Consider the following 27,203-nt stretch of genomic DNA (forward strand, 5'->3'; position numbering starts at 1 on the left):
TTGAATGAAAAAATAAAATTAACGTATACTTTTTAATTAATTAATTAACAATACTAAATATATATTTATACATATACACATGTATAAATATATACAAATAATTAAATAAAGATGAGTAATCAAAACATGACGCCAAAAAAGCATAAATATTTAGATGAGAATTCCAGTCAAATACTGGACTATGATAGTGAATTGAATGGGAAATTAATATCTCCTCCATATACAAGTGATGAAAGCAGCCATCCAAATCACCAACATAATGATCACCTTAATCATCAACATAATTTAAGACATAGAAATAGTTACAGAGCTTCAATATCCACAAATAATACATTAAGCTCACCAAGAAGTAGTGAAGTAATGGGAGAAATGATATACGATTCGGGAAATAATAGTATTGATATGGGTAAGAATATGATGGGAGTGAATAAAGAAAGCTACATGATAATGAATCATGAAAATGAGAAAATTATTCCAAATAATACCAAATCACCAATTGGCCAAACTATAGATGATCTTGTCATACAAAGGCTAAGTAGTAGCAAAAGGAAAAAAATGAGAAGGATTCCATCATCTTCTAGAAATATATCATCTAAAATGGAAATGGAAATAAACCATCAAAAGAATGTAATTAATATAGCAAATGATGAGCCAAATACAAGGAATTACAACTCGAGCTCATTTAAATTCACTTCTTTGATTGATACAAATTCTGAGGAGTTTAATTCTATGCCACACTCCATGCAAAAGAAGATATTACAAATGATTAGAAATAGGCAATCAGCTCAAAAACATAGAGATAAACAAAAAATTGAAAGACAAAATTTAATACAGGAAAATATGTCTTTAAGAGCAAGGATTGTTGAATTGACCAACGAATTACAAGAACTTAGAGCTAAACAGCTAGCTATACTTGAACAAGAAGGGATGCTTTCACATATTAAAAATGGATATAGATTTACTAATTATAATATGAATACTCAACTAAGTAATATCAGTGGAAATATTATCGCAAGTAAAAGGATTGATAACATTAATAATGGCGTTAACAACAGAAATAGTCTTGGAAATGAAGATACAGAAATTAATCATCACAATATTATTTGTAATGATAATTTACTAAATGAAAAAAGTAAGACTAAGATAGATAATATTGGAGTTAAAAGTCAGGAAATTGATTGCGGCTTCGATTTTGTTCCTGTTGATGAGTACTCAAATATTGGTATATGGAATTCCATATGCGATACAGGTCATGTTAATGCTAATAGTGGTAATCATCCAACTGTTAACAATAATAATATTGTTAGAAATGGTAACTTATGTAATCAGTTAACAATACATCCCAATATTGATGTATTGCCTTGGATTGGAGGTGTTGGTGTTGGGGGAGTTGGGGGGGTCGGGGGAGTTGTTACATGGAACAAACAAAGTAATTTTGTCGAAGACATGCTCATAAGTAGCAAATAATTCTTGATATATAGGTTACCTGGAATAGAGTGAAATGGAAAGAAAGAAGAAATTGAGATCAAGAAAAAATGCTCATTTTCCTTCTTAATATGCAACCAGGTTGTTGGAATATATTTAATCTTTAAGCTTTTACAATGCTACTAATATTACTACGTAATGTGGAAAAATTAAACAATAAAATTAAAAAGCGGTGAGATAAACATTAGTTTAATTAAAATAAATAATTAAAATTAATGAATATTAAGGAAAAAAAGAATATAATAAGGGAAATAACTTTTTTAATGTCTTAATTATAAAAGAATTTAATGTTGGTCTCTCCAAATTTTCATTCGGTTCGGAATTTATAAATAATTGTTTTAGAATTTATTCCCAAGAATTACCTTTTACCTCAGTAATATATGAATCCTGAGGAAGAAATAAAACAAGATAATTTACAAAATATGGCTAAAGATAGTGAAGGAGAGGAACAAGAGGAGCCAATAAAAAGTTTGAGAATTGGGATAGACCATCCTGTATATGATGATGATGAAGAAATTAACATACAATGTGGAAGAATTGGTGAAATTGAGAATTTATCAAGATGCAAGAAGCTAAGATCCCTGATGTTGATTTCAAACCATATAAGAAAAATCAAGAATCTGGAAGAATTAATAGAGCTAAGGATTTTGGAGCTTTACCAGAACAAAATAAGAAAAATTGAAAATTTGGAGAAATTGGTTAATTTGGAGGTTTTAGATTTGTCGTTTAATCGGATAAAAAAGCTAGAGAATCTTGAGAATCAAAAAAAGCTTAAAAAGCTTTTTGTTACAAATAACAGGATTAAAACTATTCGAGGATTAAATAATAATAAAGAATTGAGATTGTTAGAACTTGGAAGTAATGATATCAGAATTATTGAGAATATTGATCATTTGAGTGAGTTAGAGGAGCTTTGGCTTGGGAAAAATAAAATCACCACTTTGGATGATATCCCGTTATTTCAAAACATCAAAATAATAAGTTTACAGAGCAACCGTATTGTGAATTGGTCTATTAATTTCTCTAAAAATGTTAGTAATGTCCAAGAATTGTATTTGAGTGATAACCAGTTAATTAGTCCGGATAAAGACTACTTTTCCCCTTTTAAGAATTTAAAAGTATTGGATTTGAGTGGAAATCAAATTCAAAACTTGGAAGCTATTTCCAATATTGACTCTTTAGAAGAACTTTGGATTAATGATAACGAGATTTATGATATTAAACAGCTTGAACTTTTAAGAAACTTAAGAAACCTTCAAACATTATATTTGGAAAGAAATCCTATTCAGAATCAGTTAGGCCCTGCATACAGACTAACTGTTATTAAAATTTTACCTTGGATTACTCAACTAGATGCAATTCCAATCAATCGAAGTGGAGAAATCCATTTCCTTCAATCTTCTTAAAACTTATTTATATTCATCAATTCAAGTCGAAACTAAGACAATTTAATTCAATTTTCATTAAAAAAAAAATAAAATAAAAAAACAAGCATGTTTAATTAAAGTCCAATCAGTCTAAAATATTTATTATTTAAAAATTAACTTTAAAAACTACTTGAGAATCAATCATCCAATACTCAATCCTAAATCCTCATTATACCTTAATCATCCCCTCTTCCTCCTTTTTCTAGCTTATTACAAATGGAATATTGAGAGGTTATTTCTTAAATAAGGAAAGGAAAAGAAATGGAAGGGAGATTAATATCAGCCAAAGCTGTTGTTTTTTTATCTTTTCTTCCTTCTAAATCAGGAAAATTCATACCCAAATACAGTTCTCTTTGGCTGAGCAGCTGATCCTTGACTTTCACACCATTTGATAAAATCTGGATTACTACCACATGTGTATACACTATCAACATAACAACATCCACACATTGTGGCACCTTCAGAGAAAGAAATTACACCAATTGGATTTGGCCAGTATAATGGAGGATAGAAAGTACCAAGCCAACCAATAACAAAGTAAAACAAAAGTAGAATTCCTGACAAGATTCTAAAAGTCCATAATAACTTCTTTTCACGAATACTTTTAATACGATTCTTTAAATATACTTTAATTTTGGTCTTTATTTGTACTTTTTCAGCAGGAGTACGATCAATTAAAATTGTTAAATCTGTACGTCTTTTTATTCCATTATCATCTACAATTAAGCCAAGACTATCAGTAATTTCTCCTTGGATTTGCTCAATCTTCATCTGTTTAATTAAAGCATTCTTCTTAACACGTTGGTTCTTTCTCCATTGTTCAGCGATTTTGGCATTTCTTTTTTCAATCTTTCTTCTCTTCTTCTCTTCAAGTTGACGATTAATCCATTCTTTATCTTGCTTCATAAAAAGTCTAAATAGAGGAAGGGCTGCCATTCTATTATACCTATCCAATCTATCTTCAGGAGAACAACCCTTACAAGCTTTCATTGTAGCAAATGTATAAAGTATACCAACTACAAAACCACCAATATGCGCCCATGGATTTGTTACCCCTGTAAATGATAATACCATACCAATAATGAGTGAAAATAAACTAAATATGAACATAAACATTGGAGCAGGAAGATTATCCCAATTTTCAAAAGTATATGGAATTGAAGCTGCTGTGATTCCAAATAAACCACCAGAACTTCCAACTGTCAGTGAGCAGGGAGAAATTACCGCTACTGCCAGATTTCCACCAACACCTGATAAGAAGAATAATAAGAAGAAACGTAAAATACCCCAATCTGGTTCAATCATATATCCTAATTGAGCTTGAGATATTACATTAAATCCAATATGTATAAATCCTGTATGCATCCACATTGCCCAAAACATACGAACTATTTCGCCTTGCCTTAATTCATTAACAACCAAACCTCCAAGAGCACTTAAAGTCTTAGAACAAGGACCAAGCATAGAGTTCATACTGAAAGATTCAACATATACGCCACCACAATTAGCATTTTCCCACTTATTAAGACGATTGTAAATGAGAGATTGGAAGAAAACACCAACTAGAGCAAATGATGTTGTCAAGACTACAAATATTCTTCCATGTATTGGATTTACCCATTTTCTGAATTTAGAAGCAATTTTAGTTTGAGAAATTGGGTCTAATTCACTAACATGATATGATTTATCCACTTTAACAGCATCTAAAGGAAGGTCTTTTGCATAAGGTCCAACAGCTATATCAATTTGAGTTTCCTCTCCATAAAGCCATTTAAGATGTCCAGTAAGTCCATGTTCATCAAGTTTGAATGTATTTCCATGTTCAAGACTGGTGGAATTTTTGAGCTTTTGTTGTTGGTTTTGGATTTCATCCATCTTTACCATCTGTACGCTGGTTCTTCCTACAGCCTTACCTTCGTTTGCAAGCTCTTCATCATAATCTACAACCTGAGATTCCGATACTCTATGACTTGTTAGTTCTGGTAACCCATCAGTCACTCCCAATAAATTATTATTAGCAGCCAAAACTATTGGAACTCCTCCCCCTAAAACAACTGCTTGATTCCTGTTATTCTCATCATTTTCTTCTGGATCTATGTTTACCATGGCCTCTACAATTGTTGAGAATCCCTTCTTCTTGGAAATTGATCGTCTCAAATTATTCATTCCACTGGCTCTACTGATGCTTCCGTTGGATGATAATCTTGTTTGAACTTGAACTGGAGCCTGAACTGGAGCCTGAACTGGAGCCTGAACTGGAACTGGAACTGAAACTTGGCCTGGAACTTGACCTGGAACTGGAACTGGAACTGGAACCGGTACTACAACTGGAGCTGGGCTTTTATGTTTTGGAACAATCTTATTATTTAAAATTGAATTTCTTGGTCTTGTATCATTTGGATTTGGAATATCAACCACAGCTTTATTTCCAGATAAGGAGGAGAAGGAATCACCTCTGTTCAAGCTATTACTATTATTAAACTTGTCATTCTCAGCCTTCCTCTCTTGATCCTCATCAAAAGGTATAATCACCTCCATCCCATTAATCATTTCAGTCCCTCCTAGTCCAGACCCTCCTCCTTTACTATAAAGAGAAGTTGAAGTCCTCTTTTCTCCTGGCTTATTTGAATGTGGAAATGCACTTTCTGTTAAATCCCTACCCCTTGATGGAAATTTCTTTGCAACAATGTTCTTCCTCTCATCAGACTTGGCTGGGGGAACACTGAATAATCTTAACTCGTCATTAGTTGGATGTCTTCTTTCACTCTCATTGTTTTGATGAAGATATAGATGATTATTATTATTGCCGTGCCCATTCAAATCCTCATCTTTGTTGTAATCTGACTGTAATCTTAAAGACTTTCTGGGAGAAGGTTGAGCTGAATTTACTTCTTTATCTGTTGAAATCTTTTTCACTAAAAGGGGAGCAGGATTAGTAGTATTGTATGTATTTTCAGTTGCTAATGTTGCTGGCTTTGCCTTAACCATAACTGAGGAAGAGTTCTTTGTTGAATGCTTTGATCCATTCAGATTTTTTGGAGAAACTTTAGTTGGCTTATTCATTCCAAACAAATTATTTGCCTTTGAATCAATACCAATGTTGTTTCCACTTAAGGATGTATTTCTTCTAAAAGATGAAGATCTTTGTGGTGATAAAGGAGTTATACTTGATCTTGGGGAGGTACCTGATCCTCCATTGAATTTTGGCATTGGAGCACGTGACCCTCCTCCATTAGCACCAGTACCAAATATAGAAGGAGATCCTGTTGAACCACTGCTTCCTGGGATAGTTTTTACTATGGGTCTTTTTCCTCCATCTTTGAAGGCAAAATCGGACATGTCCATTTTATACTGTCTTTTCCTAATGAATATATTGTTTTCCCTATTTATATTTATCGGTGGGAAAGGGAGGGGGATTAATACTAACAACAATAATCAGAGGTTTGAATAGATATCAAGACGGTCAAGCGAATATTATGTCTCTATATTCTTTTCAAATTGTATTAATCCTTTAATTTCTCTTTCTTTCTTGCTAATATTATCCTCAAATATACATAAATATTTTTCTCAATTTTATTTTATGTTATATTATCCTAAAAAAACCTCGACACTTTTCTTTTTTCACTCTCTTCGTTGTTTTAGGCCAAATTTCTTGTCTATTTAATGTTATTACCCAATGCTATCGATAAATATTATCCCATAAATAACTGATCTTTAACTAATTAGTTTATTTCGTCGGCTTCAATCCTGCAAAGTACTCAAGTTTGTTTATACGTCCTCTAAAAAGTAAAAAGCAGCACCTTAATACTTCTTTTTTGTATTAGCTTCAGCTTCCAAATCCTCTAGAAAACACTATATTCAAAAATATTTTGCATGTAAAGAAAAGAGAAATTTCCAGATTTACCTGAACATTACATTTAAATATGCATTATCCTAATAAAATACAATATAATATATAATTTATATATTTATAATGTATTTGCCAACCTTTTTTCTCCTCTCTCAAATTACTTGTTTAATATCAATTGCTCTTTTCCAAATAAAAGAAGATTAAGAAAAAAACCAAGAAATTGCTGTAAACCCATGTATTGCCTTTTTTACCCCCATCCTGCATTCCTGCTTTACGTACACACAAAAAGTCTTTAATAGACAGATGGCTGTTTTGGCGGGAACTTAACCAATTAATTTCTTTGCATGTTATAAAGAGGCGGGGTGTGGGGGTAGAGGAGTATTGAAAAGAATAAAGAATAGAAATTGGAAGATTGAACAATCATTCTCAATATACATTAATAAATTTTTGGTACAATTAACATTAGAATAATATTTAGCAAATAAAAAGAGGGTGAAGCTACCACTATCATTTCTTTTTTACTCCTCTCATAAATATTTTATTTTGTGGTTTTCACCCAAATTCTATAAGGTTATAAAGGCATTCCCCGCCAAAATCGGAAATACAATTACTATAGAAAAACAGTAGTTAAATAGTTAATTATGAGCATTATTATTGTTTGATGAGATACTATTAGATTGTTGAGAAGTTAAGATTCTGGAGTTATTTTCCTGGGAGTTCATATTGGGACTAGTCTGTATAGGATTCAAATCCTCATTTTCTTGTAGTAGTTTTGCCTTATTTTTAATTCTCTCTTTTAAATCGTTGATGTCCTGAATTTTTAGCTCAATCAGAGTTCCTGGGCGAGTGAGCATATTTATACTTACAGAAACTTGTTTTTTTTATTATTACTATTATTTTGTTTTTCGGTCCTCCCTTTAAAGTTTAGAAATAACAATAATAGGGTTTCTTGGATTAGAAAACTCACTCAAAATTGCCTGAATGGTATAGCTTATTTATATTGGTCTGGTTTGCTTGTCTTGTCTTGGCTTGGCTTTGCTTGCTTAACTTGGTTTGGATTAGGCTGACTCAAATTCCGCAGGGCTTCCAACAGAATCTGTTTGAAGAAATAAATTATTCAAATCCAAAGCTGGAAATATCCAACCGCTTACTCTCACACTAATTGTGTAAAAGTCTTTTCAAAATTACTCTACTGCAATTCCTTTATAAAAATATAATCTTCTAACCAAGTTTTGGCGCCAAAACTAGCCAGTCTAGTTACTTTTTTTCTTTTTATACGGAGTTATTATTCTATTACGCCCTTGGAATGCATAGGCGCCAACTCGAATTTGTGTGAATAAAAAGAATAAAAAAAGAACGAGTTTTGTAGAATAATTAAAAATTCTAAAAAATGGAAGTGACTATGGAATATCAAAACACACACAGCGTTGAATCTCTGCTTAGTGCCTATCACCTAAAGCGTTTCTAATCCTATTTCTGCTCTCCTCGTTGGAGGTAGTAGGTACGTTAGAAACAGGAGCTGGATGATTATTAACCCCGAGTGTAATGACACCTCTAGAGTCAATAGAAATAGAGAGACTCTCTGGAGTTTGGCCTGACAAGGCGATGTTAATCATCTCAGGATTAACCGAGGTGCTTTTGAGACTCAATTCAGATTGAGTTGTAATTTGTTGTCCTTGATTTTGCACTGAATTCAAATTCGTTGATACTAACACACCTCCTGGGGATAAAGTGCTTGGTACCGTACTATCAAGTCCATTACTAACTCCATTTCCACCCGTGTTTCCGCTATTGGAATTTACAATTTCCGTAATTTGTGTTTGTTGAGGAGTCGCTGGATTTGAATGTTGAATGTTTAAATAATTTGTTCCGCATTGGCATGAGAGCTGTTGTATTGGGCATGTACAACAAGAACAAAACATATTACCTTGGTTTATCATTCCTGTTCCTGTTCTTCTTGAGAAATCACAAATACAACAATGTTGAATTCTTTGGCAATACAAACAACTTGAAACGTTTGACTGATTATCAATGTAGTAATTCTGACTATTAGATAATGATGACGGTGTCATACAACCACATCCTGGCTGTTGCATCATTTTCATCATTCTACTATTTGAACTTTGAGGCAAAACCGGTAGTAATCTATCTTGTTTTCCACATTGGCATACTATTTGATTTGCATTATTTGTGTATGACATTTTGCTCTTGGTAAAACTAATATAATACTTGAATTTAAATTGACTTCTAGTATTCTTTTTCTTTTATTCTATTTTTGTTTCTAACAATCCAACTCTATTAAATTTCTCCAAATCATTTTTTTTACTTATTTTCGAGCACGAGCTTTAGAAGGTTTCCATATAAAATTTTCAGATTCTCCCCTCTTTTACCAAAAAATTATTAATAAATACTTTTTAAAAATAAATATATATTCCTATACCCTCTCTTTTATTGCCAAAGTCTCCCAATTTAACTAACTACAACAACTTCACACAAATTCAAATCCTTTAAAATTCCCTAAAACCCATTTTCCTCCTATTGATATATTTCCGCCCTTTCTTTTTTGACTAGCCCATTCCCTTCTAATTATAATTAAGTCAGGCATTTCCCGCCCAAACATTTTTGTTTTATTCTGAGCAATAATTAACTGCATGTAATCATTTTTTTTTTATTATAAAAAGAAAAAAGTAATTACGTGGGGAGTTCCCAACATTTAACCTCATATTGATTTGAAACAAATAAAGGAACAATACAGGCTAATGTATGGCATGTTGATCTGCTAAGACTGAAATAAAATTACTAGCGAGGTTATTACATTTATCGTAATAACCTTTCTAACTATAATATGTTCTTTAGGTATATTAGGTTACAATCAATCTGTTTAAGATTCTAAAAGGTCATATACAGAAATTATAAGCCACCATTTCATATATATAATTATAACGGGTATTATCAATTACGTGATCTACTTAGTAATAATATAAATAGTACTACCAGTAGTCCAATACCTAGTCCAGAAGATGTACCTAGAATGATATTAAACTTATTATCGGAAGATATTGTACAATTCCTGCCATAAAAACCTTCTGCGCATTTACAATAGTATCCATCAGTGCCTATACTAAAGCATTCGCCACTATTCTGACATATTGGCTCTACCTGAGTTTCACAAACTCCTTCGCATGCATCAGTGCATTCTACAACCTGTTTTAACTGATTAGACAATGGGCATGCTGTACCTCCATTCTTTGCCTCCCTTACAATTACTCTATACCTTGATTTGGTTCCTTCACATAAAAACCTTGAGCAGGCAGTCCAAGGTGACCAGTAGGAAAGAGCGCAGTCAATTGGGCATGGAGAAACATTACATTGAGATGTCTCCTTAAGCAAAGAATCACAACCAGGAGCAGAATGAGTTAATTCTCTAGTTCTGGTTGTAAACCCACCGTCACAAGAAGCTGAGCAGGGAGACCAATTTCCCCACTCTGTGAACCCACAGGTCAAACACTCCACATCTGAATTACAAGAAGATGTCTGAGAAGTTATAGTACATTCCAACCCTCCTGCCATAACCTCATTTAATGGATACCTCCACCTATAAGTCGTGCCTCCATTGCAAGTACTTGAACAAGGAAGCCATGATGACCATTGAGAATACTCACAATCCAATGTAGATATTGCAAACCTTGTAGTCGAATAAACTCCCGCTTCATTTGGATAAATTAATCCTACTGCATCTGGTGTATATGAATGTACTCCACAATGAAATATGGTCCCTAATGACCATAATGACTCTCTTACAAATACGTCAACTCCAAACTTCTTGTTAATCAATATCGTCTATAAAAAAAAGAAAAAACATAAAAAAGTTAATTTCAAAAGTTTGGAATTCATATAAGTCTCTAGGCCAGTCCCTTCCTTCCTCAAAATAGGCCTATTATCTTAGTAATCATTATCAAGGTAAACTTACATTGAAAGGTTGCCCTGGATTATCAAAATCAAAAGGATAATCTCCACTGACTGTATAACCTGTTCCACTTAATATCACACCCGAATTTAAACAATATGAATTGCCTGACAAAATTGAGAAGAATCCATTCATTCTATAATAAAACTGGCTCTGATCACTTGTAAATACTGCTACTGAACCTCCCCATCCATACTTTTGATCATTAACTGGATACATACTTGCTGAATATACATGTATTTCCAGCTCCTCTGGCCAAGACTTATAATGTTTTGGAATTCTATCACCGTTAGGTACTCCAGATTTTTCATCAATTCCTGTACTATTTACATAATACAGATTTTCATCATCAAAATAATATCTTTGCTGAAATTCATCCCAAAAATAAGTCCTTCTAAAAGGATCTGCCAGAGGAATGTTTCTTGTAATTTTATAGTTGCTAAAGTTATCCAGCCCATTCCCAAAAGTTAATTTATTCACATTTGAATACACTATACTGTGACAAGGATAATATGGTCCACTTCCCGAAATATAAAAGTAAAACCCTCCAGGCCATCTTAACTTCTCAACCACCAAATCAATATCCATCAATTTTGGCTTATATGGAAATGGAAAGTAAGCATAAGATCTGGACCATTTCTCTTCAGCAGTATATCCTGTAGATTCCACATCGACTGTTTGTGTTTCAAAATTTATAATCAACTTACAATGGTATAAATCACCATTCTGAATTGTTACCAAAGTCTCTTTATCTTTCTCTGCGTTAAATTTACCCAAAATCCTAAAAGATACTCCAGAATACCATGGTAATTTATTTGAATTAAATGTATATGCTAGACCTTCACTTGTTATATCTTTCCATGCTTTTTTCCAATTAAAACTTGGAGGCAGAGAATTAATCTTTAAAGTGTTAAATATAAAAATATAATTTATTAATATAAAAAATACAATCCTTTTAAACTTGATAAACTTTAAATCAAATTGTCTAAATGCTAACATTTTCCTTTAAACTTTATTTTTAATACATTGAATTAAAATTTTCCCTTGATGTTTCAAATCAATTAAAAGTACCTTTTCTGTCCATTTATTAATTCAATACTTTTTATAGAAAATACTTTTACTGGTTCACAAGAATACACTAAACTTGATATTAATTCCACAATTCTTAGTAATATGATGGTCTCAATAATAATAACAATATTAAAAATTTATCTTATCTTTAATATAATTTTCTTATTTTTCTGTGTGTGATTTACAGTATGATTAACTTCTTTTTCCATGTTCAATTTACATTTGTTTTTTATTTCAATACTATATATTAGGTATAGGTACCGTAAAACCCGCCAAAACCTGCCCCACTTATTTCTAAAATAATAATTAATGCTGTATTTAATATATATATTAATATTAAATGTTAATATTAATATAAATATGATCCATGTAATAATATAATAGATAAATTTTAATTTATCTATAATTTGTCATTATTGTAGTTATTTAATAATAATTTATTTGAATTGTTGGAAGATAGAACATTAATCTATACAAATAAGCTTTATGTTTTTGAATAATTGTAATTAACTGGTATTAAAGTTTAATAAAGAATTCATGCTCAATGTTGTCTTGCCATATTATTAATGGCATTACATTAATTGGTTTATTGTTATTTTTAAGATTTAATAAAATAAGTCCACAAATCGCAGATTTTCGTGTGCCTGAAACTCGATTATGTACCAATCCATATACGTAAGTTTGAGTTAATTTTCTCTGGAAAAAATGATAACTTTATTTGATTATTTTCTTGAATCCTGAAAAAAAAAATAGTTTTGGATATGATATTAAACAAAATACTGATATTGAATTAATAGATGATGATATTTGGCCTTTAAATCAAGTTTTTTCAGCTGGTGGTAGTATTAGCAGTGATGGATTTCGAATATTATTTGCAACAGCAAAAAAGGATTCATATGAATTGATCATTTCAGTTTATCCAGTGCTCACTACAGTAGTTAGAGAATGTACCTATGAAGGAAGAGTTGTGAGAAGGCTTAAATCTATAGTAGAACATTCTCCAAGATTCGAAAAATGGCCATTCTTTGATAAGTGGGTTATCAGCTTTCAGAGACAAGAATATGGAATTTCAATTTCCTTTAACCAAGGTTATACGGAATCTTTATTTTGGAAAAGATGTCTAAATGAGCCAATAGTCAGCATTAAAGTGGAATCAAGTGATGGCTATCTCTCAGCTGAACAAGTTGACTGCATTGTATCAGAATGGAGTTCTTGGTCCCAATGTAGTTCAAGTTGCCAAATTGGTACAAGATCAAGAACCAGATTAATCCTAAGGCCAGCTTCTTTTGAAGGTACAACATGTCCAAACTTGATAGAAAATGAAGGATGTAACACTAGCATATCTTGTGATGATTGCACTTACTCTTCTTGGTCTTCCTGGGGCGATTGTAGTGTTACCTGTCAAGGTGGATTTCGTTCTCGAACTAGAAAGTTGATTTGGAAATCTGATATTAAAGGAAGGTGTGAAGATAATCAAACAGATATAGAATCTTGTAATGAACAAAGTTGTCCAATAAATTGTAGGCTCTCAAACTGGACTTCCTGGAGTATTTGTTCTTCTACTTGTGGTAAAGGTACCAAGATGAGATATAGAATTATTTTAGCACAATCAGAACTTGGTGGAGTACAGTGTCCCTCAGAAAATGAAATTACAGAACGTGCTTCATGCCAACTCCAGGAGTGCGAAAAGTCTTGTTCAACTGCTGAAATTTGCAATAATGGCGGAACTTGTATTGATATTCCAAACAGTGGATTTTCTTGTGAATGTACTGAAGATTACTTTGGCAAATTTTGTGAACACAAGAAATATAGCTGGTGGGTTTATTTTGTGGTTTGCATTGCCACACAAATAGTTATTGGAGCAATTGTAAAGAGTACATTCCTTTCAAGGCCTGCACCTATTACTGAAACGCCAGTTACTTACAACCAAGAGTATGCCTTCAATCAGTATGCACCAGCATTTGATCAAAACGTTGACATTTCAGGTGTTTTTTAATGTCCACAATGTACTGACTTCTTACAATTTTAATTTATAAAAATTAATCAATCAATCAAACATATATATATATATATATATAATATAAATACAAACATTCACTTTTGTTATTTTTATACTTTTTTCTTAAATATTTTTCTTTGCATGACTTTTTGTGTGCAATTTCTTTAATATTAAATTTTATGTGGTCAGGCGCCACCCAATGCCGGTATAGGACAAATAACTGTTATATATATATAATCTAGTGGAATTATTAATAAGGCAAAATTAATAATTTGGAATTTGATTGATAAAAACAAAAAAAATCCCACAAAATTAGTAAATAACAGCTTAATAATATTATAGTACGAATTTATTTAAATTGCTTCCAATTCTTATTGCCATTATTATTAATTTACTATCTTATTCAAATCTTAATATAAAGAAATCAAGTTCGGAAATAAAAGCTAATATGTACATTAGGAGTGAACCAAAAGGATTAAAAAACGGGGAAGAAATTGATGAAGTTGGCTGTTTATTAATATTTGATGAAACATATAAATCTGTTATTGATTCTTTTCCATTGAATGAAGGAAGGAATTATATTTGTGGATCGACAAGATCGGTTTTCGAACCAATGAGTGAAAAACCCAAAAAGCGAACAAAAAATGCGAAATTAAAAAGAGATGCTAAAATTGGTAATGAAGAAGATTACCATGCAATAATACATGTTGAACATGGTGAATTTTTTGTTGAAGATAATAACAGCGATGTTGGTACATTCCGAAAAAATTTGAAATATAAAATCAAGCCAAATTGTAAATATGAATTAATTCCTGGAGAGGATTTATATTTTGGTAATTTAAAAACTAAATTAATAAGATATGATTTGATGGAGTCAATTGAGACACCAAGATGGAAAAGGAATAGCATTGGAAATAAGGAGAAGAATGATCATCAAATACAGCTAGAGAACGTGGAAGAAAATCCAAAACTTAATCATATAGAAAATATTGATTTTGATAGAAATAAAAAAAAATCTCTAGAAAATGAATCAACATCAACATTGAATGAAGATATTGAAAATGATTCTTTAATTTCAAATAGACCAAAGAGAAAATCTCCCAAGAATATAAAAGATGAAAAAATGAATAATTTACCGTCATTAAAAAGTAATAATACAGATAGGATCATATTATTATGGACGGGATGTACTCCAACGAGTAAAGATATTGAGTTAATCAAGAGAGCAAATATAACTTCTATAGATTCTGAGGACCTTGAATTTATCTCAGATCAAGTTACACATGTAGTATCGTCATCAATAAAAAGAACGTTGAAGTTCTTGTGGGCAATATCAAAAGGTCTTCCCATAATATCTCCAATTACACTAAGGCATATATTGAATTCGAATAGAAATAAGAATTTGAATTTTAATGAATTCAATCATTTATGTATGAATCAATTACTTTCTGACTTGGATGGTGAGAAAAAGTTTGATTTTTCTCTCAAAAATTCTATTTATAAAGCACAAAATAATATTCCAATATTTACTAATTACAAGTTTGTTATCTCTCCAAATATAAAAGTTCCTTCTATCAGTGAAATTTCATGGTTATTAAATTCAACTAATGCTGAAATTATTCAATTAGAAAAAGCTAATAAGATTCAGGACAAATCTAATCTAATCTTTATTGGAACTCAACTGGACTCAAATAAATTATTCAAGTAAGTTTAATATAATAAATAAAATTTTACGGGCTCACTAAATCCTCTTTCATTTTTTTTTATTATTAAACTTTAGAAACCAAAAGACTTATTCAATTGATTTTATTTTTGATTCTATAATTAAGCAAGAAGTCAACACTAACAAAAATATTATCAAAATGGAATAACCCCCCCCCCCCTCATCACTATTACTCAATCTACCATTTATACTATCCATCATTCAATTTCGAATAAATTATCATATTTTTCTTCTTGCATGCATTACATGTCAACATGTATTTTTGTCATTTTCCATTTTTTTTTTTAAATTTGCCCATTTCTTTTTTTTTTTTTAATCTTCCCGACGCCCCCATACCGGTATACGGATAATTGTTAATTATTTTTATGTGGATGAAATTAATATGCATGCATGCATGTTAAATGTTGAAAATGACGTGTATAATATACATACAATAAAAATGTGTAGATAAATATATTTTTTCTTCTTAAAGCATTGAATAAGAATATAGATTTTTTTTATATATATTTAAATATTATATATATTTAAAAAAAAAAGTAATAATTAATTGGAAAATACGATAATACTAAAAGGAAAAAGAAAGATATTAATAAGAAAGTAAAAAGAAGGATTGAATTAGTATTTAGTTTAATATTAAATTAAGTACTATTTATATAAAAGATATATGGTGAAAATAATTACTACATAAATAAATTCAGAAAGAAGAATAAGAAAAAATGAATAAGAAAATAATAATTTCAATAATTATTGGATTATTGTCCATAACTTTTGTCCAAGCATCTACGGTTCAGAGTCAGTTTTTTAATCCATTATCAATATTTTCAGGAATTGGAAATATGTTTAGTGGAATAACAAAAGGGATTCAAAATATATTTGAAACATTCATAAAAGAAATTGTTCCAGCTCCGGAATTAATAGATCCAAAATATGATATAAGGTCAATCACATCAGTTCAACAAGATATATTGAAAAATATGCCAATTTTGGAGAATGATTTAAATTCTGTTGGGGAAGTAGTAAATGAAATGGCAGTAGGTGCAAGTATAAATGCAGCAAAAGGATTACAAATAACTCAATCAGTATTGAAACCAGATATGACAGGAGCAAGTGAAACATTAAAGAATTTAAAATCTGTAGATTCTACTGATAAGAAGAAGAGTCTAAAATCGGTGGCAAAAGCAAAATCTCGTGAGTTTCTTGAATCACTATCAAAACCGTCTGAGATTGTTTCTGATTACACTGCACCAATTATCGTAATACAAGCACCAGAGACTGATCCAACACAATTGATGACAATCAATGAGATTATTAAATGCAGAGGTGGTAAGAATTGGATAACTACTCAAGAACATATGATTAAGATGAAAGAGTATAAAAAACTAAAAGGAAAGAAGAAGAAGCTTTTGGATGAAGAAATTAATCAGATTAATCAATTACTTGATGAGAAGGATACAATAATAACAGATTTAAGAAATAAACTTAGAGCAAATGAAGTAAAGATGGTTGAAAGTCCATCAGATGTTACTACGCTTGAGAATAAATTACTTAATCAACAAATGGGTTACTTGGCAGAAGAAATTCTCGTTTTAGATAAACAGTTGGAAAAATTACATAAAAAGAAGAATAACTAAAATCTCAATAATATTAAAATCCAAATGGAAATTAATATGAATATAATATAATGTACAATAGAAAATTAGATTTTAATATGCGAGTACTTTTCTATCATTACCATTACTATAATTGTTAACATTTATTATATAGTTTTATCTTTCTCAAATTAAATATATTAATTTATAATTAAATATTAAGATTTGATATTTTCTTTTGTAACACGAAAGTTCTACGTAAAGTATTGATAACATTAGTTCCCATATCTAGAAATTACAAGTGGAAACTGAATGACAAAATTAAAAAGGAACAAAAACAAAACAACTTTCAAATATAAATATAATTGATTAAATCATCATTTAAAGTAATAATAAGGACTATACTATTTGGAAAATCTTTTCCTATATCCTTCCCCTTTTACCTTTCTTTCTCTCTTCTTCTTCTAACTTCTCCTCCTCCTCCAAATAAAAGTCATTCAACTCTAATATACTGGCAAACCTTTTTTCTCTCAAAGCTTTCCAAAAACCCAACTCCCCAGTTGTTTCTTGACTTTTGAATCAACACGTCAATTTCTGACACCCACATCGCCGCCAATTGTGGGGTTGGCGCCTTCGCATGCAAAGAGCAGTTCTTGACATCAATATAATAATTGTTAATGTTGAAATTTTGACTTTGGTGTTGAACATTATTATTATGAGAATCTTGAGCGGGTAAATTATTGAAATTGTGCATAGAGCTTGAGCTTGTTCCATTAAATATCGTAGGATTCCCCCCTACTACATTAGTTTGAAGTAAATTAGAGTTGGAATTACCACTCATATTGGAATTTACAATATTCTGTTGCACGGGAGACAAATTGCTTGTTGTTCTTGATAAGCTACCGCTTCCTGTTCCTATTCCTACTCCTACTCCTACTCCTGTAAAACCAGAATTGGCAACAGCAAGATTACTACTACCACCAGTACTAGCACTACTAGTGGCACTAATATTTGTGTTATTGACAGTATTAAAACCATCCAATTCTCTCCCTCCCCAAAATATGATAAATCCTGTTCTAGACAAATCCTGTGGATCAATACAAATACTAGTAATTCTCTCTCCATATTGATTTGGACGTATTGAAAGTATATCCAATAATTTTTGTTTAAATGCACTATCATATATGTAAACGGAAAAATCCTCAACTATCATATAACCCAGCTGCCAATCCTTATTGTTATCCTTTAATCCACTATTACTATAATACTTGAACTGTATCATACTTTGACAAGGCTTATATTGATTCAAAACCTGATGATAATAATGCCATCCACTACCACTACCATTTACACCACCATCGCCAACAGCACCACCACTATCACCAATACTACTTCCAACAATTATGTTACTGTCTTTAAACCTTCCACCTGATACCGGTATATGCATAGATACTTGCCCTGATCCTATTAAATAATTTAATGCGGTACCTTCTGTTGTTGCTGGTTGTAAATAACAGCCAGGATCAGAAATATATCTTCCATAAAATGTATTTGTTAGGATTCTCGATAAATGAGTATATTTCTGATACATAGTTATTGCCAAATCATCAAACAATAACTCTCTATTATTTTCTCCTTCATCCAAATTGGATGTTTCCATTGCACTCAACACATTATTTTGAGAACCGTTCTGATTTTTCTTAGTATTACCGGAATCCAGAGCAGAATTCACAAAAAAAGAACATGACTGCCTTTCTCTTCCTCCTAATTCTAATTGGCAATCATCCAATGATAAGCGAGTGGAAATCATTCCAAACAAATATGCAGGAATATATATCTGAGAATAATAACTGTAAATACTTTCCCACCATTTTTCTTCTCTCTCAATAAAATCCTGTAAAATTGTACATCCTACTCCTCCATTCAAACCTGATAACGATAATACAGAAGTTGGAGAATATATTGAAGTCTTTCCAAGCAAAAATGAAGAAATGACTCCTCTTTCAGGAGTATCTTCACCTAATGTTTGAGAAAGGAACTCCAATGAAAATGATCTCTTCATATTAGATGCTGTTGTTGTTGTAGCAGAAGCTGAAGTAATAGATGGCTGATTTTGGTGGCTGCTATTCGGACCTCCTGCTCCTGCTCCTGCTCCTGCTCCTCCAATATTACTGTTGCTACCACCACCTCCACCTACATTTGTAGTAGCTGTTGAAGTAGAAATACCCAAGGGTGATTGTTGTTGTTGTTGTTGTTGTTGTTGTTGTTGTTGTTGTTGTAAATTGCAATTGTTTGTACTTGTTGTAGAACCAGAAACACCCCCCCCTAGTACTACTATTCCTGCTCCCGTAGTGGTTGAAGTTGTAGATTGAGCTTGAGTCGGAGTACCTGTTACAGAATTTGGACTACACCCCGGAGTCGAAACTAAAGGAGCTGAGTTTCCAATAATAATATTAGATGAAGTAGAGGATGAGTTCACTGAAACTGAAACATTTCCTGTTCCGGCTAAAGTTGTCATAATTGTGGAAGATGGTACTAGTCCGGTGGAATTGGCGGTAACTACTGTAGCAGAACTTGAAACAGAATTTGATGGTAAAACCAAATTATTATTTGATAATCCTCCACAAGCTTGGAGTGATAAATTGCTATTATTTCCAAATACATTAACGTCATTGGTGATACCAGAAGTAATAATATTACCAGAACTTCCATTATCGTAACCTACTGATTGGCCATCTCCCACAATAAGACTCATCTCTTCAAAGCTCAAATTGCTGATTTTTCTTAATGATAAAGAATCATTTGAGGTAGAAGAAGAAATATTTGCAACATTAGTAATGTTATTACTATTATTACCAGTACTATTACTAGTAATAATACTGTTACCAGTACCAGTACAAGTACCAATATTATTACTAGTACAACCGCAACCTTGAACTATTGAAGATGAAACATTTTTGATTACATTCATTTGCCTATTCCAGTAATATAAGTTATCCTTATTCCAAGAAATCATCAATCCTGGAGAAATTCCATTCAAACCATCCATATCATTCATTATTGCAGACATAATACCACTGTTGGTACCAGAAACTCCCACCATACCCACTCCTCCTCCACCAATATTATTATTACAATTAATATTACTATAATCAATACAACTTGGCAAGTTAAACTCATTAATGCCTTCCAACATTATCTGGCTTACTTCATCTCTTATTAATTCACTTAAAGGTACCGATATTGATAAACCATTCAATGATGTTATTGGTACCATAATAATCTTATTATCCAAATCTAATGATTGACTTAATCCAACTCCAGAAGAAGAAGAGGAAGAAATGCTATCCTGATAGTTATTACCATTACCATCTTTACTATTACAAGATCTAACCAATTTTACCTCAAATCTCAATATTAAGATAATTTTAATGAATAATGATAAATCAAAAATACGGTACTTTTCTTGAAATTCAAGGCATTTCTCATATAGAGAAAGTCTCTGAGATGTTAATATATCATGTAAATCCGCCAAAACTATTAAACATTCCCTAGTAACTTCCTCTGACATACAATCTTGGAAAAAGTGACCAATTACATCCCAATCCTCCAATAACTTTGCTGCTATCATATTCATATTACTCATATCATCTCCTCCTCCTCCTCCTCCTCCTCCTCCCATCATTGAATATGACGAATCTGTTGCCATTCCATCTAAGCATTCTCCTAAATTGCTATTACTTTTATTATTATAATCTTCATCATTCTGAAAATCTGATTGAATTACTGAATAACTTAATGTAAATAATAATAAAGACTCGATATAAACTCTAACAATATACTCTAAGACCAATTTTGATACCTCATTGAATAAACTCTTTTTTAAAGAAATCTTCAAAACTCTCAATTGAGGCCTCAAAGCTTCTTTTAGTAATGCATCCATATCTAAAGATAATACATATTTCATTAAACTATTATCCTCATCTGGTACCTCTGAAACAATATTCCTACCATTTCTTAATGCATTCAAAAAATGTGACTGTATTCTTCTGTACCACTCCTTACAGGTTCTAATTGCTAAATACATCTTGGAAATATGGAATAATAAAGTGAACCTCTTTGCTTCTCCTCTCAAGTTTCCTGGAGAGTAAATATCCAATATATCCTGAACCTTTTCATCCTGTAAACCTGATATTAGCATCATCTGATTTGATGTTGATATATTGGTAGTGCCAGTAGTACCAGTACCAGTAGTATTATTATTACTAGCAGTAGTAGTAGCACTAGCAGTAACAGTATTAGCATTGGTATTATTAGTGTTGGTAGTAGTAGCAGTAGTATTGGTACTTGCATTAGTATTAGTAGAAGTAGTAGTAATAGTAGTAGTAGTAGTAGTAGCGCAATTACTAGTAATAGTATTATTAGTAGTGATAGGATTACTAGTTGCACCAGTAGAATTGCTAGCAGTACCAATAGGAATAGGAATAGTACTAAGAGTAAGATTAGTAGTAATATTAGTATTAGTAGCAGCCAAACTAGCCGTATTTGTACTAGTATTAGCATTATTAGTGCCCATTGGAACCATTAATCCTCCAACTGAGGTTATACCAGTATTACTTATTGAAACTATTGATGGAGATGGAGAATTCATATTTGTATAACTTGGATTATTTCCTGTAGACATTACTAATGCTCCACTTGCACCAGGTACTATCAAAGGAACTGAAGCTGATCCAAGAACTGGAACTTGAACTGAATCCAAACATGAACCTGAAGATTGAACTCCTGATATAGTATTAGCGCCGGCATTAGTACTAGTAACACCAACAGTAGTATTATGAATATTAACTTTAATATTATTAGTGTTATTAGTAGCATTATTATTACTATTATTATTATTAGTAGTAGTAGTAGTAGCACCAGCACTAGTGGAAAAAGAAGAGGAAGAAGATGTTGCCATTGTTGGTAAATTAGAAGAAAAGGCACCAACAGGTACAAAACTTACCGATCCGGTATTACCTGCCATATCTCCAGATGATGATAATAATCCAACAGATCCAATATTACCATTACTATTACTATTATTAGTATTACTGCCATTTACATTATTAATAGCACCAACTCCTATAACACTGCTTCCACCTACACCAGAATAACTTGTTCCCATTACAGAGTCACCCCCCACTCCGACTATACCACTCATATTGCCAACATTAGAATCCATCACATCCATAGACTGAGTAGTATTCATCCTTGTAGCAATACCTAAAGCGGTAGCAGTGCCAAGTATTCCACTACTATTTTCCAATAAAACTTCGCCCCTATAGTACTCCTGCTCAAACCTATAAAGCAGAAAAGGACTCCATCTTTCCATTATTATATCCAATTCATCACATTTACAAATGCAATACTCTATACCATTCAATAATCCACAAATTACCTCTGATGAAATTGGTATTCTGGAATAGTCCATCTCCTCAAGAAATGGCCTTTGATTAAAATAACATCTCCAACACCAGCAATCCCCTAGTACCATACAACCATCACAGCCTGCTTTTCTTACTAATCCTCCCTCCTCCTGCCTCTTAGAATCGTCATAAAAGAAGAACTTCTGTTTTTCATGACTCAATTCAGTAATAGTACATAAATTATGCAATACAGCATCCCTTATTGCCAATTGATATTGCATAATAATATTCTGAACAATCATAAATAAAACATTCCTCACCTCAACAGAATAATGGTAAAGCCTTAAAGAAGTGAATAAACTCACTATTGAATTTAATGATGAAAATGCTTCTGAAAATAATGATATACGTAAGGTACCTGATTCTTTATCTCTGAATGTCTTACCCAAAAAACACGTGTTATGTATAGATTTGAAGACTTTTTTATAATAAGGCTGAATAAGTTTCTTCATATACAAAGAAGAAAAGCTCAAAATCAGGTATTTGAACTTAGAATCATAAATACCACAAGACTCGTAACTAAGTCTTAAGTCAATTAAAAATTCTAAAATCAATAGAATATCCACCTCTCTCATCAATTCATTCCTCCTTATGAAACATTCTTGTATTATCGTTAATATTGGTATCACATATTTATCATGAACAAATCTTAAAATATCCACTCTTGGATTTGACATAATACGGATAGAAGCTTGAAGTAAATCACTGCCAGTTAGATTAAATACCTCTAAACCCTGAAGAATTCTTATTACTGGAATTGTAACAAAACTACTGGAAATTTGGTATATCATTCTTCGAATCCAACTTCTTCCAGACATAGCGTTTCCAAGTCCACCCCATCTTGAACTATAGTTATTGTTATGGTAGAAATCACTCAAAGCCCCCACTAATGGAGATATCCTCCTAAAGTCACTATTACTAAACATTAAGCCTCCGCAATCACCGTTTACAATCCCTCCAAAATTTATTCCCGTAATTCCACTTGATGTAATACCAGAAGTAGCTGAAATATAAACCAACGTTTTGTAAAATAAGTAACTAATATTCTCATCCAAAAGTTCCTTTGGAATACTATCAAATGCTCTTAGTTCATCATGTAAAGTTCTTAGTCGATTTTCTTTGGCTGCATGCCTGGCCCTACAACTAGCTATCAATGCTTCCCGCCAAATCTCAGCATCGGGACCAAAGATTGAAATAATCCTTATTGACACTTTTTCAGCTGAAAGGGTATTATTGTTGTTAGTTACTATACCAGGATTCATATTATTATTTCCAATACTAGCCTCTCGTCCAAAGATTATTCCATTGTTTGCAAGTTCTGCAGACATAGCAGAAATGGAATGAGCCAACTCAGAATGGCACCTACTATTGTTGCAGCCCAAACCATATAAAATTAGAGATGAATTCTGTAATAAATTTGTTATAGAAGTGTACTTTGTGTCTCTGAGTTGAGCAATTTGTCCTGAAGCAGTAACTCCACAAACGGGTGAAGACATTGTGCCAGTATTTGTCTCAGAGTCAACATTGGTAACCAAACTATTTAAATCTCTCACATTTTGGCACACTTCCGAGTGAGGTACCTGTGAATTTATATCCAACTCCTTGCCTGACCCCGCAAAATCAACAATAATCCCCTGACTACGCTCTTCGGGGAACTCTCCTTCTTTTTCGTCATCCTGACTCATATACTCCTCCGAGTCACCACCTTCTAATCCTTCCTCCAAAACCGGTTGATTGGTTTCTTTCTGATCCTCCTTTTGTCCATCAACCTCCACACCAGTCATGTTATGGACTTCTTCTTGGTCTCTCTCATCGTAGTCTGGGCCTCTTAAACTGGCCAAGATGTTGCCCATAGGAACCTGTAGTCTAAACTGGAAACCAGTCTGAACTTCTCTAATCTTGCTTGAAAGCTGGATATTATCTAATTCAATAACATATAAAGGAGGAGAACCATCATACTCTGGGGAGAATAGATACAAACAATCTAGTTGAATGTTAAAAGGAAGACCATCAGCTTCTCTCCAACCACCTACAGATGAAGAGCTTAAACCCAACCCCGAGCCTGGAGCTGAGATTAATTTTGGGTTTGGTGAATAACACAATTTAGAACCCAAAGTCTTATTATCGCAAGGTTTTAGTGAGAAGTTATTAGGAAGAGGAAAGAATGCCTCGTTATTTGCTATTGGCCTTGAAGATATCAATAGGGCAAAGAACTTCTGCAGAGATGATAAAGGAGGATTTGGGTTGCTAGATGAGGATGAGGATGAGGATGAGGATGAGGATGAGAATGAGGATGAGAATGAAGATTCGCCTCCACTCATACCTCCAGAAACACCTGAATTGAGTGAAATGCTATGAATTAGGTGTTCCAATGTGGGCAAAGGACCAATTTCCACGTAAATCGTCCCAAACAAAACATTATCTAGGTGAGATCTCATTCTAGTGAAACTTTGTATATTCGGTTCTGAGTTCCTAAAACCTTCTGTAGCCTGGTTAAGATTCCCAAAACCGCTTAAGTCCTTCAAAGTCTTAGTCCTTTTTAAACTACTTAGCTCTGCCCCCATCATGTTCCTACTTATCTTCAAATTCTGACCTCTGTAAGTCCCATAGAAATTTCCAGATACTGACTTTCTATTATAGCTTACTGTTGATCCAGTAGCTGAATTAACCTCTTCATCATGTCTCAAACAACCTCCAACGGGCAAAGAAGATGCTGAAGAGTTCACTAAAGCCTGGTTTAGTGCTGAGCAAGTACTAGTGCAATAAGACGAACTCCTGCCCCTGTAACAACACCTCCTAGATCCTACAATACTATCGCCAGTGTCCGTCATGCCCTTAGAAACCTTCAAGGAAAGAGATGAAGGAGAGGGCTGAGGCGAAGATAAATTCTGTAAATGTAATTGTCCCTGGATTTGTCCATGTATACATCCCAAAAATGGATTACCTGAAGAACCACTTGGAACATTTAGATATAGGGGCAAATAGGGAGAAGAAGAGGGGTATAAGTACTTTACATTGAAAACGCAGTCAAACCACAACTTGGCTAGAGAGATTTGAATGTTCTTAACCCTTAGAAACATCTTCTTCCCTCTTAAAGAAAACGTTAAAGGAACTTTATCCTCTTTTGCCCATTTAACTTTTCTTTGAGTCTTCAAGGCCTCTGTCAAATATGTCTGAATACCTCCTGAAGTATCCAACAGAATCTTGCTAAAATTATAATGGTTGGAAGCATCTTTCAATGTTTCCATGCGAGTTACAGCATTTACGACCATACAAATGGACTCCAGCCAAATATCCTTATCCCCTGGTGATAAAGCCCTTAAACAGTAATCTCTCCCGAAGGTCCTTATCACAAAATTCAAAGCATCCTCTATATGAATAGCTGTCACACTTGATAAGTTAATACACCCAGCTGGCTGTTGGTCAGGAAATGTAGGCTCCTCTCGCCAATATAACAGAGCATTGTCCGTCAAATTCAACTTAAAAAACCTTTTTTGGAATCCTTTAAATGCTGTTGGACTCAACTTTTCTAAATAAGAACCCACAGTAGGATTCAACCTTGCTGAAGTTGGTAGTCTCAAAGTCTCGAAAATCTTATTAGAAATCTTTGAGCCTGTTTCCATCTGTGTCCCTTCATTCCCATCATTGCACTCTACATTGTTACTGCTACTTCCATTTTCATTATCGCTGTTCAAATCCTTCTCGCTCATCTGCTCATTCGCCAAATCCCCTTCTGCTGACAAGCCATGACGGCCTTCAATGTCTGAAGGAGTGATTTCCGACTTTCCACAACCTTGAACTCTGGAATCACTCTCTAATGTTCCGTCAAAATCCTCAGGATATGGAGAAACCCTCTCTTCCTTAGGTGCTTCCACATCACTTCTCAATCTTTCTTTATTTTTCATCATCATATATTTCAATCTATCTGTATTTGTGTTTGTGTTTCTTGAAATTAAAACCTTTATATACCTAAGCTTTAATAAATAGTCAAGATTCCTTCCTCCTGCACTATTTAAATTCTTTAAATCGTTCCTCAAGAACAAATTCTTTCAATGTGATTCAAGTTTAAAATTTGTATATATTTAAATATACACTACGTATATAAGATACCCTGTTCGTATTTCGTTTAACGGCAATACTTAATTCTATAAATGCTTTACCTTGATTCAATATTCTTGATTAGTGTAGCCATATATCCTAATATCGCTCAATGACTTGTATGTGCATATGTATTGAAACTAATTTACATTAATACACCTGAAATTATATTTATATATTATGCTGCAAAGAAGAAATTTCTTTAAAGATAACAATGTGAAAATTAACTCAATTACTTCAATTAGAGATATTCTTCTGCATTTTAACTTCACTAAATTTCCGTATATAATCAATAAATAACTTGAGTTTAATGTTTTGACTGTTGATTTTACCCAAATCACAAGTTTTGTCAATTCTAATGTTGCACAAACTTAAATATATTATTAATTTCCATACGTACATGCATATACATATGTAGTATATTTACAAATGTATTTACATATAAGTATTTCAGTCCTTCCCTTCTTAAAAAACTTGGAATATTACTCTCGAAGTATCACTTTTGATTAATATACGAAAAAAATCG

General features: G+C 32.4%; 10 protein-coding genes across 10 annotated transcripts; 5 read left to right on the forward strand and 5 right to left on the reverse strand.

The window, feature by feature from the left end:
- Nucleotides 1-111: 111 nt before the first annotated feature.
- Nucleotides 112-1,467, forward strand: ELE39_002045 (transcription factor with central bZIP transcription factor domain; the record flags this gene model as incomplete). The annotated part of the gene is made up of 1 exon (XM_067344895.1): nucleotides 112-1,467. The coding sequence occupies one exon, from the start codon at nucleotides 112-114 to the stop codon at nucleotides 1,465-1,467; it is 1,356 nt and encodes a 451-aa protein (XP_067199329.1).
- A 398-nt stretch (nucleotides 1,468-1,865) lies between these two features.
- Nucleotides 1,866-2,891, forward strand: ELE39_002046 (phosphatase-1 regulatory subunit 7 alpha2; the record flags this gene model as incomplete). Its single annotated transcript, XM_067344896.1, has 1 exon — nucleotides 1,866-2,891. One exon carries the CDS (start codon nucleotides 1,866-1,868, stop codon nucleotides 2,889-2,891), a length of 1,026 nt encoding a protein of 341 aa, XP_067199330.1.
- A 342-nt stretch (nucleotides 2,892-3,233) lies between these two features.
- On the reverse strand, nucleotides 3,234-6,257 carry ELE39_002047 (uncharacterized protein; the record flags this gene model as incomplete). Its single annotated transcript, XM_067344897.1, has 1 exon — nucleotides 3,234-6,257. The coding sequence occupies one exon, from the start codon at nucleotides 6,255-6,257 to the stop codon at nucleotides 3,234-3,236; it is 3,024 nt and encodes a 1,007-aa protein (XP_067199331.1).
- Nucleotides 6,258-7,397: 1,140 nt separating this feature from the next.
- Nucleotides 7,398-7,616, reverse strand: ELE39_002048 (uncharacterized protein; the record flags this gene model as incomplete). The annotated part of the gene is made up of 1 exon (XM_067344898.1): nucleotides 7,398-7,616. One exon carries the CDS (start codon nucleotides 7,614-7,616, stop codon nucleotides 7,398-7,400), a length of 219 nt encoding a protein of 72 aa, XP_067199332.1.
- Nucleotides 7,617-8,201: 585 nt separating this feature from the next.
- Nucleotides 8,202-8,963, reverse strand: ELE39_002049 (uncharacterized protein; the record flags this gene model as incomplete). Its single annotated transcript, XM_067344899.1, has 1 exon — nucleotides 8,202-8,963. One exon carries the CDS (start codon nucleotides 8,961-8,963, stop codon nucleotides 8,202-8,204), a length of 762 nt encoding a protein of 253 aa, XP_067199333.1.
- A 751-nt stretch (nucleotides 8,964-9,714) lies between these two features.
- ELE39_002050 (sporozoite cysteine-rich) lies at nucleotides 9,715-11,728 on the reverse strand (the record flags this gene model as incomplete). The annotated part of the gene is made up of 2 exons (XM_067344900.1): nucleotides 9,715-10,602; nucleotides 10,733-11,728. 2 exons carry the CDS (start codon nucleotides 11,726-11,728, stop codon nucleotides 9,715-9,717), a joined length of 1,884 nt encoding a protein of 627 aa, XP_067199334.1.
- Nucleotides 11,729-12,344: 616 nt separating this feature from the next.
- ELE39_002051 (extracellular protein with 3 TSP1 domains and an EGF domain) lies at nucleotides 12,345-13,796 on the forward strand (the record flags this gene model as incomplete). Its single annotated transcript, XM_067344901.1, has 2 exons — nucleotides 12,345-12,475; nucleotides 12,554-13,796. 2 exons carry the CDS (start codon nucleotides 12,345-12,347, stop codon nucleotides 13,794-13,796), a joined length of 1,374 nt encoding a protein of 457 aa, XP_067199335.1.
- A 451-nt stretch (nucleotides 13,797-14,247) lies between these two features.
- ELE39_002052 (swift like BRCT domain) lies at nucleotides 14,248-15,507 on the forward strand (the record flags this gene model as incomplete). The annotated part of the gene is made up of 1 exon (XM_067344902.1): nucleotides 14,248-15,507. One exon carries the CDS (start codon nucleotides 14,248-14,250, stop codon nucleotides 15,505-15,507), a length of 1,260 nt encoding a protein of 419 aa, XP_067199336.1.
- A 731-nt stretch (nucleotides 15,508-16,238) lies between these two features.
- ELE39_002053 (secreted low complexity with a signal peptide) lies at nucleotides 16,239-17,153 on the forward strand (the record flags this gene model as incomplete). Its single annotated transcript, XM_067344903.1, has 1 exon — nucleotides 16,239-17,153. The coding sequence occupies one exon, from the start codon at nucleotides 16,239-16,241 to the stop codon at nucleotides 17,151-17,153; it is 915 nt and encodes a 304-aa protein (XP_067199337.1).
- Nucleotides 17,154-17,604: 451 nt separating this feature from the next.
- ELE39_002054 (41 Kd oocyst wall) lies at nucleotides 17,605-26,490 on the reverse strand (the record flags this gene model as incomplete). The annotated part of the gene is made up of 1 exon (XM_067344904.1): nucleotides 17,605-26,490. One exon carries the CDS (start codon nucleotides 26,488-26,490, stop codon nucleotides 17,605-17,607), a length of 8,886 nt encoding a protein of 2,961 aa, XP_067199338.1.
- Between the last annotated feature and the right edge of the window lie 713 nt (nucleotides 26,491-27,203).

The sequence above is a fragment of the Cryptosporidium sp. chipmunk genotype I genome, assembly GCF_004936735.1.
Source record: "Cryptosporidium sp. chipmunk genotype I strain 37763 chromosome Unknown contig_21, whole genome shotgun sequence".
NCBI lineage: Eukaryota > Apicomplexa > Conoidasida > Eucoccidiorida > Cryptosporidiidae > Cryptosporidium > Cryptosporidium sp. chipmunk genotype I.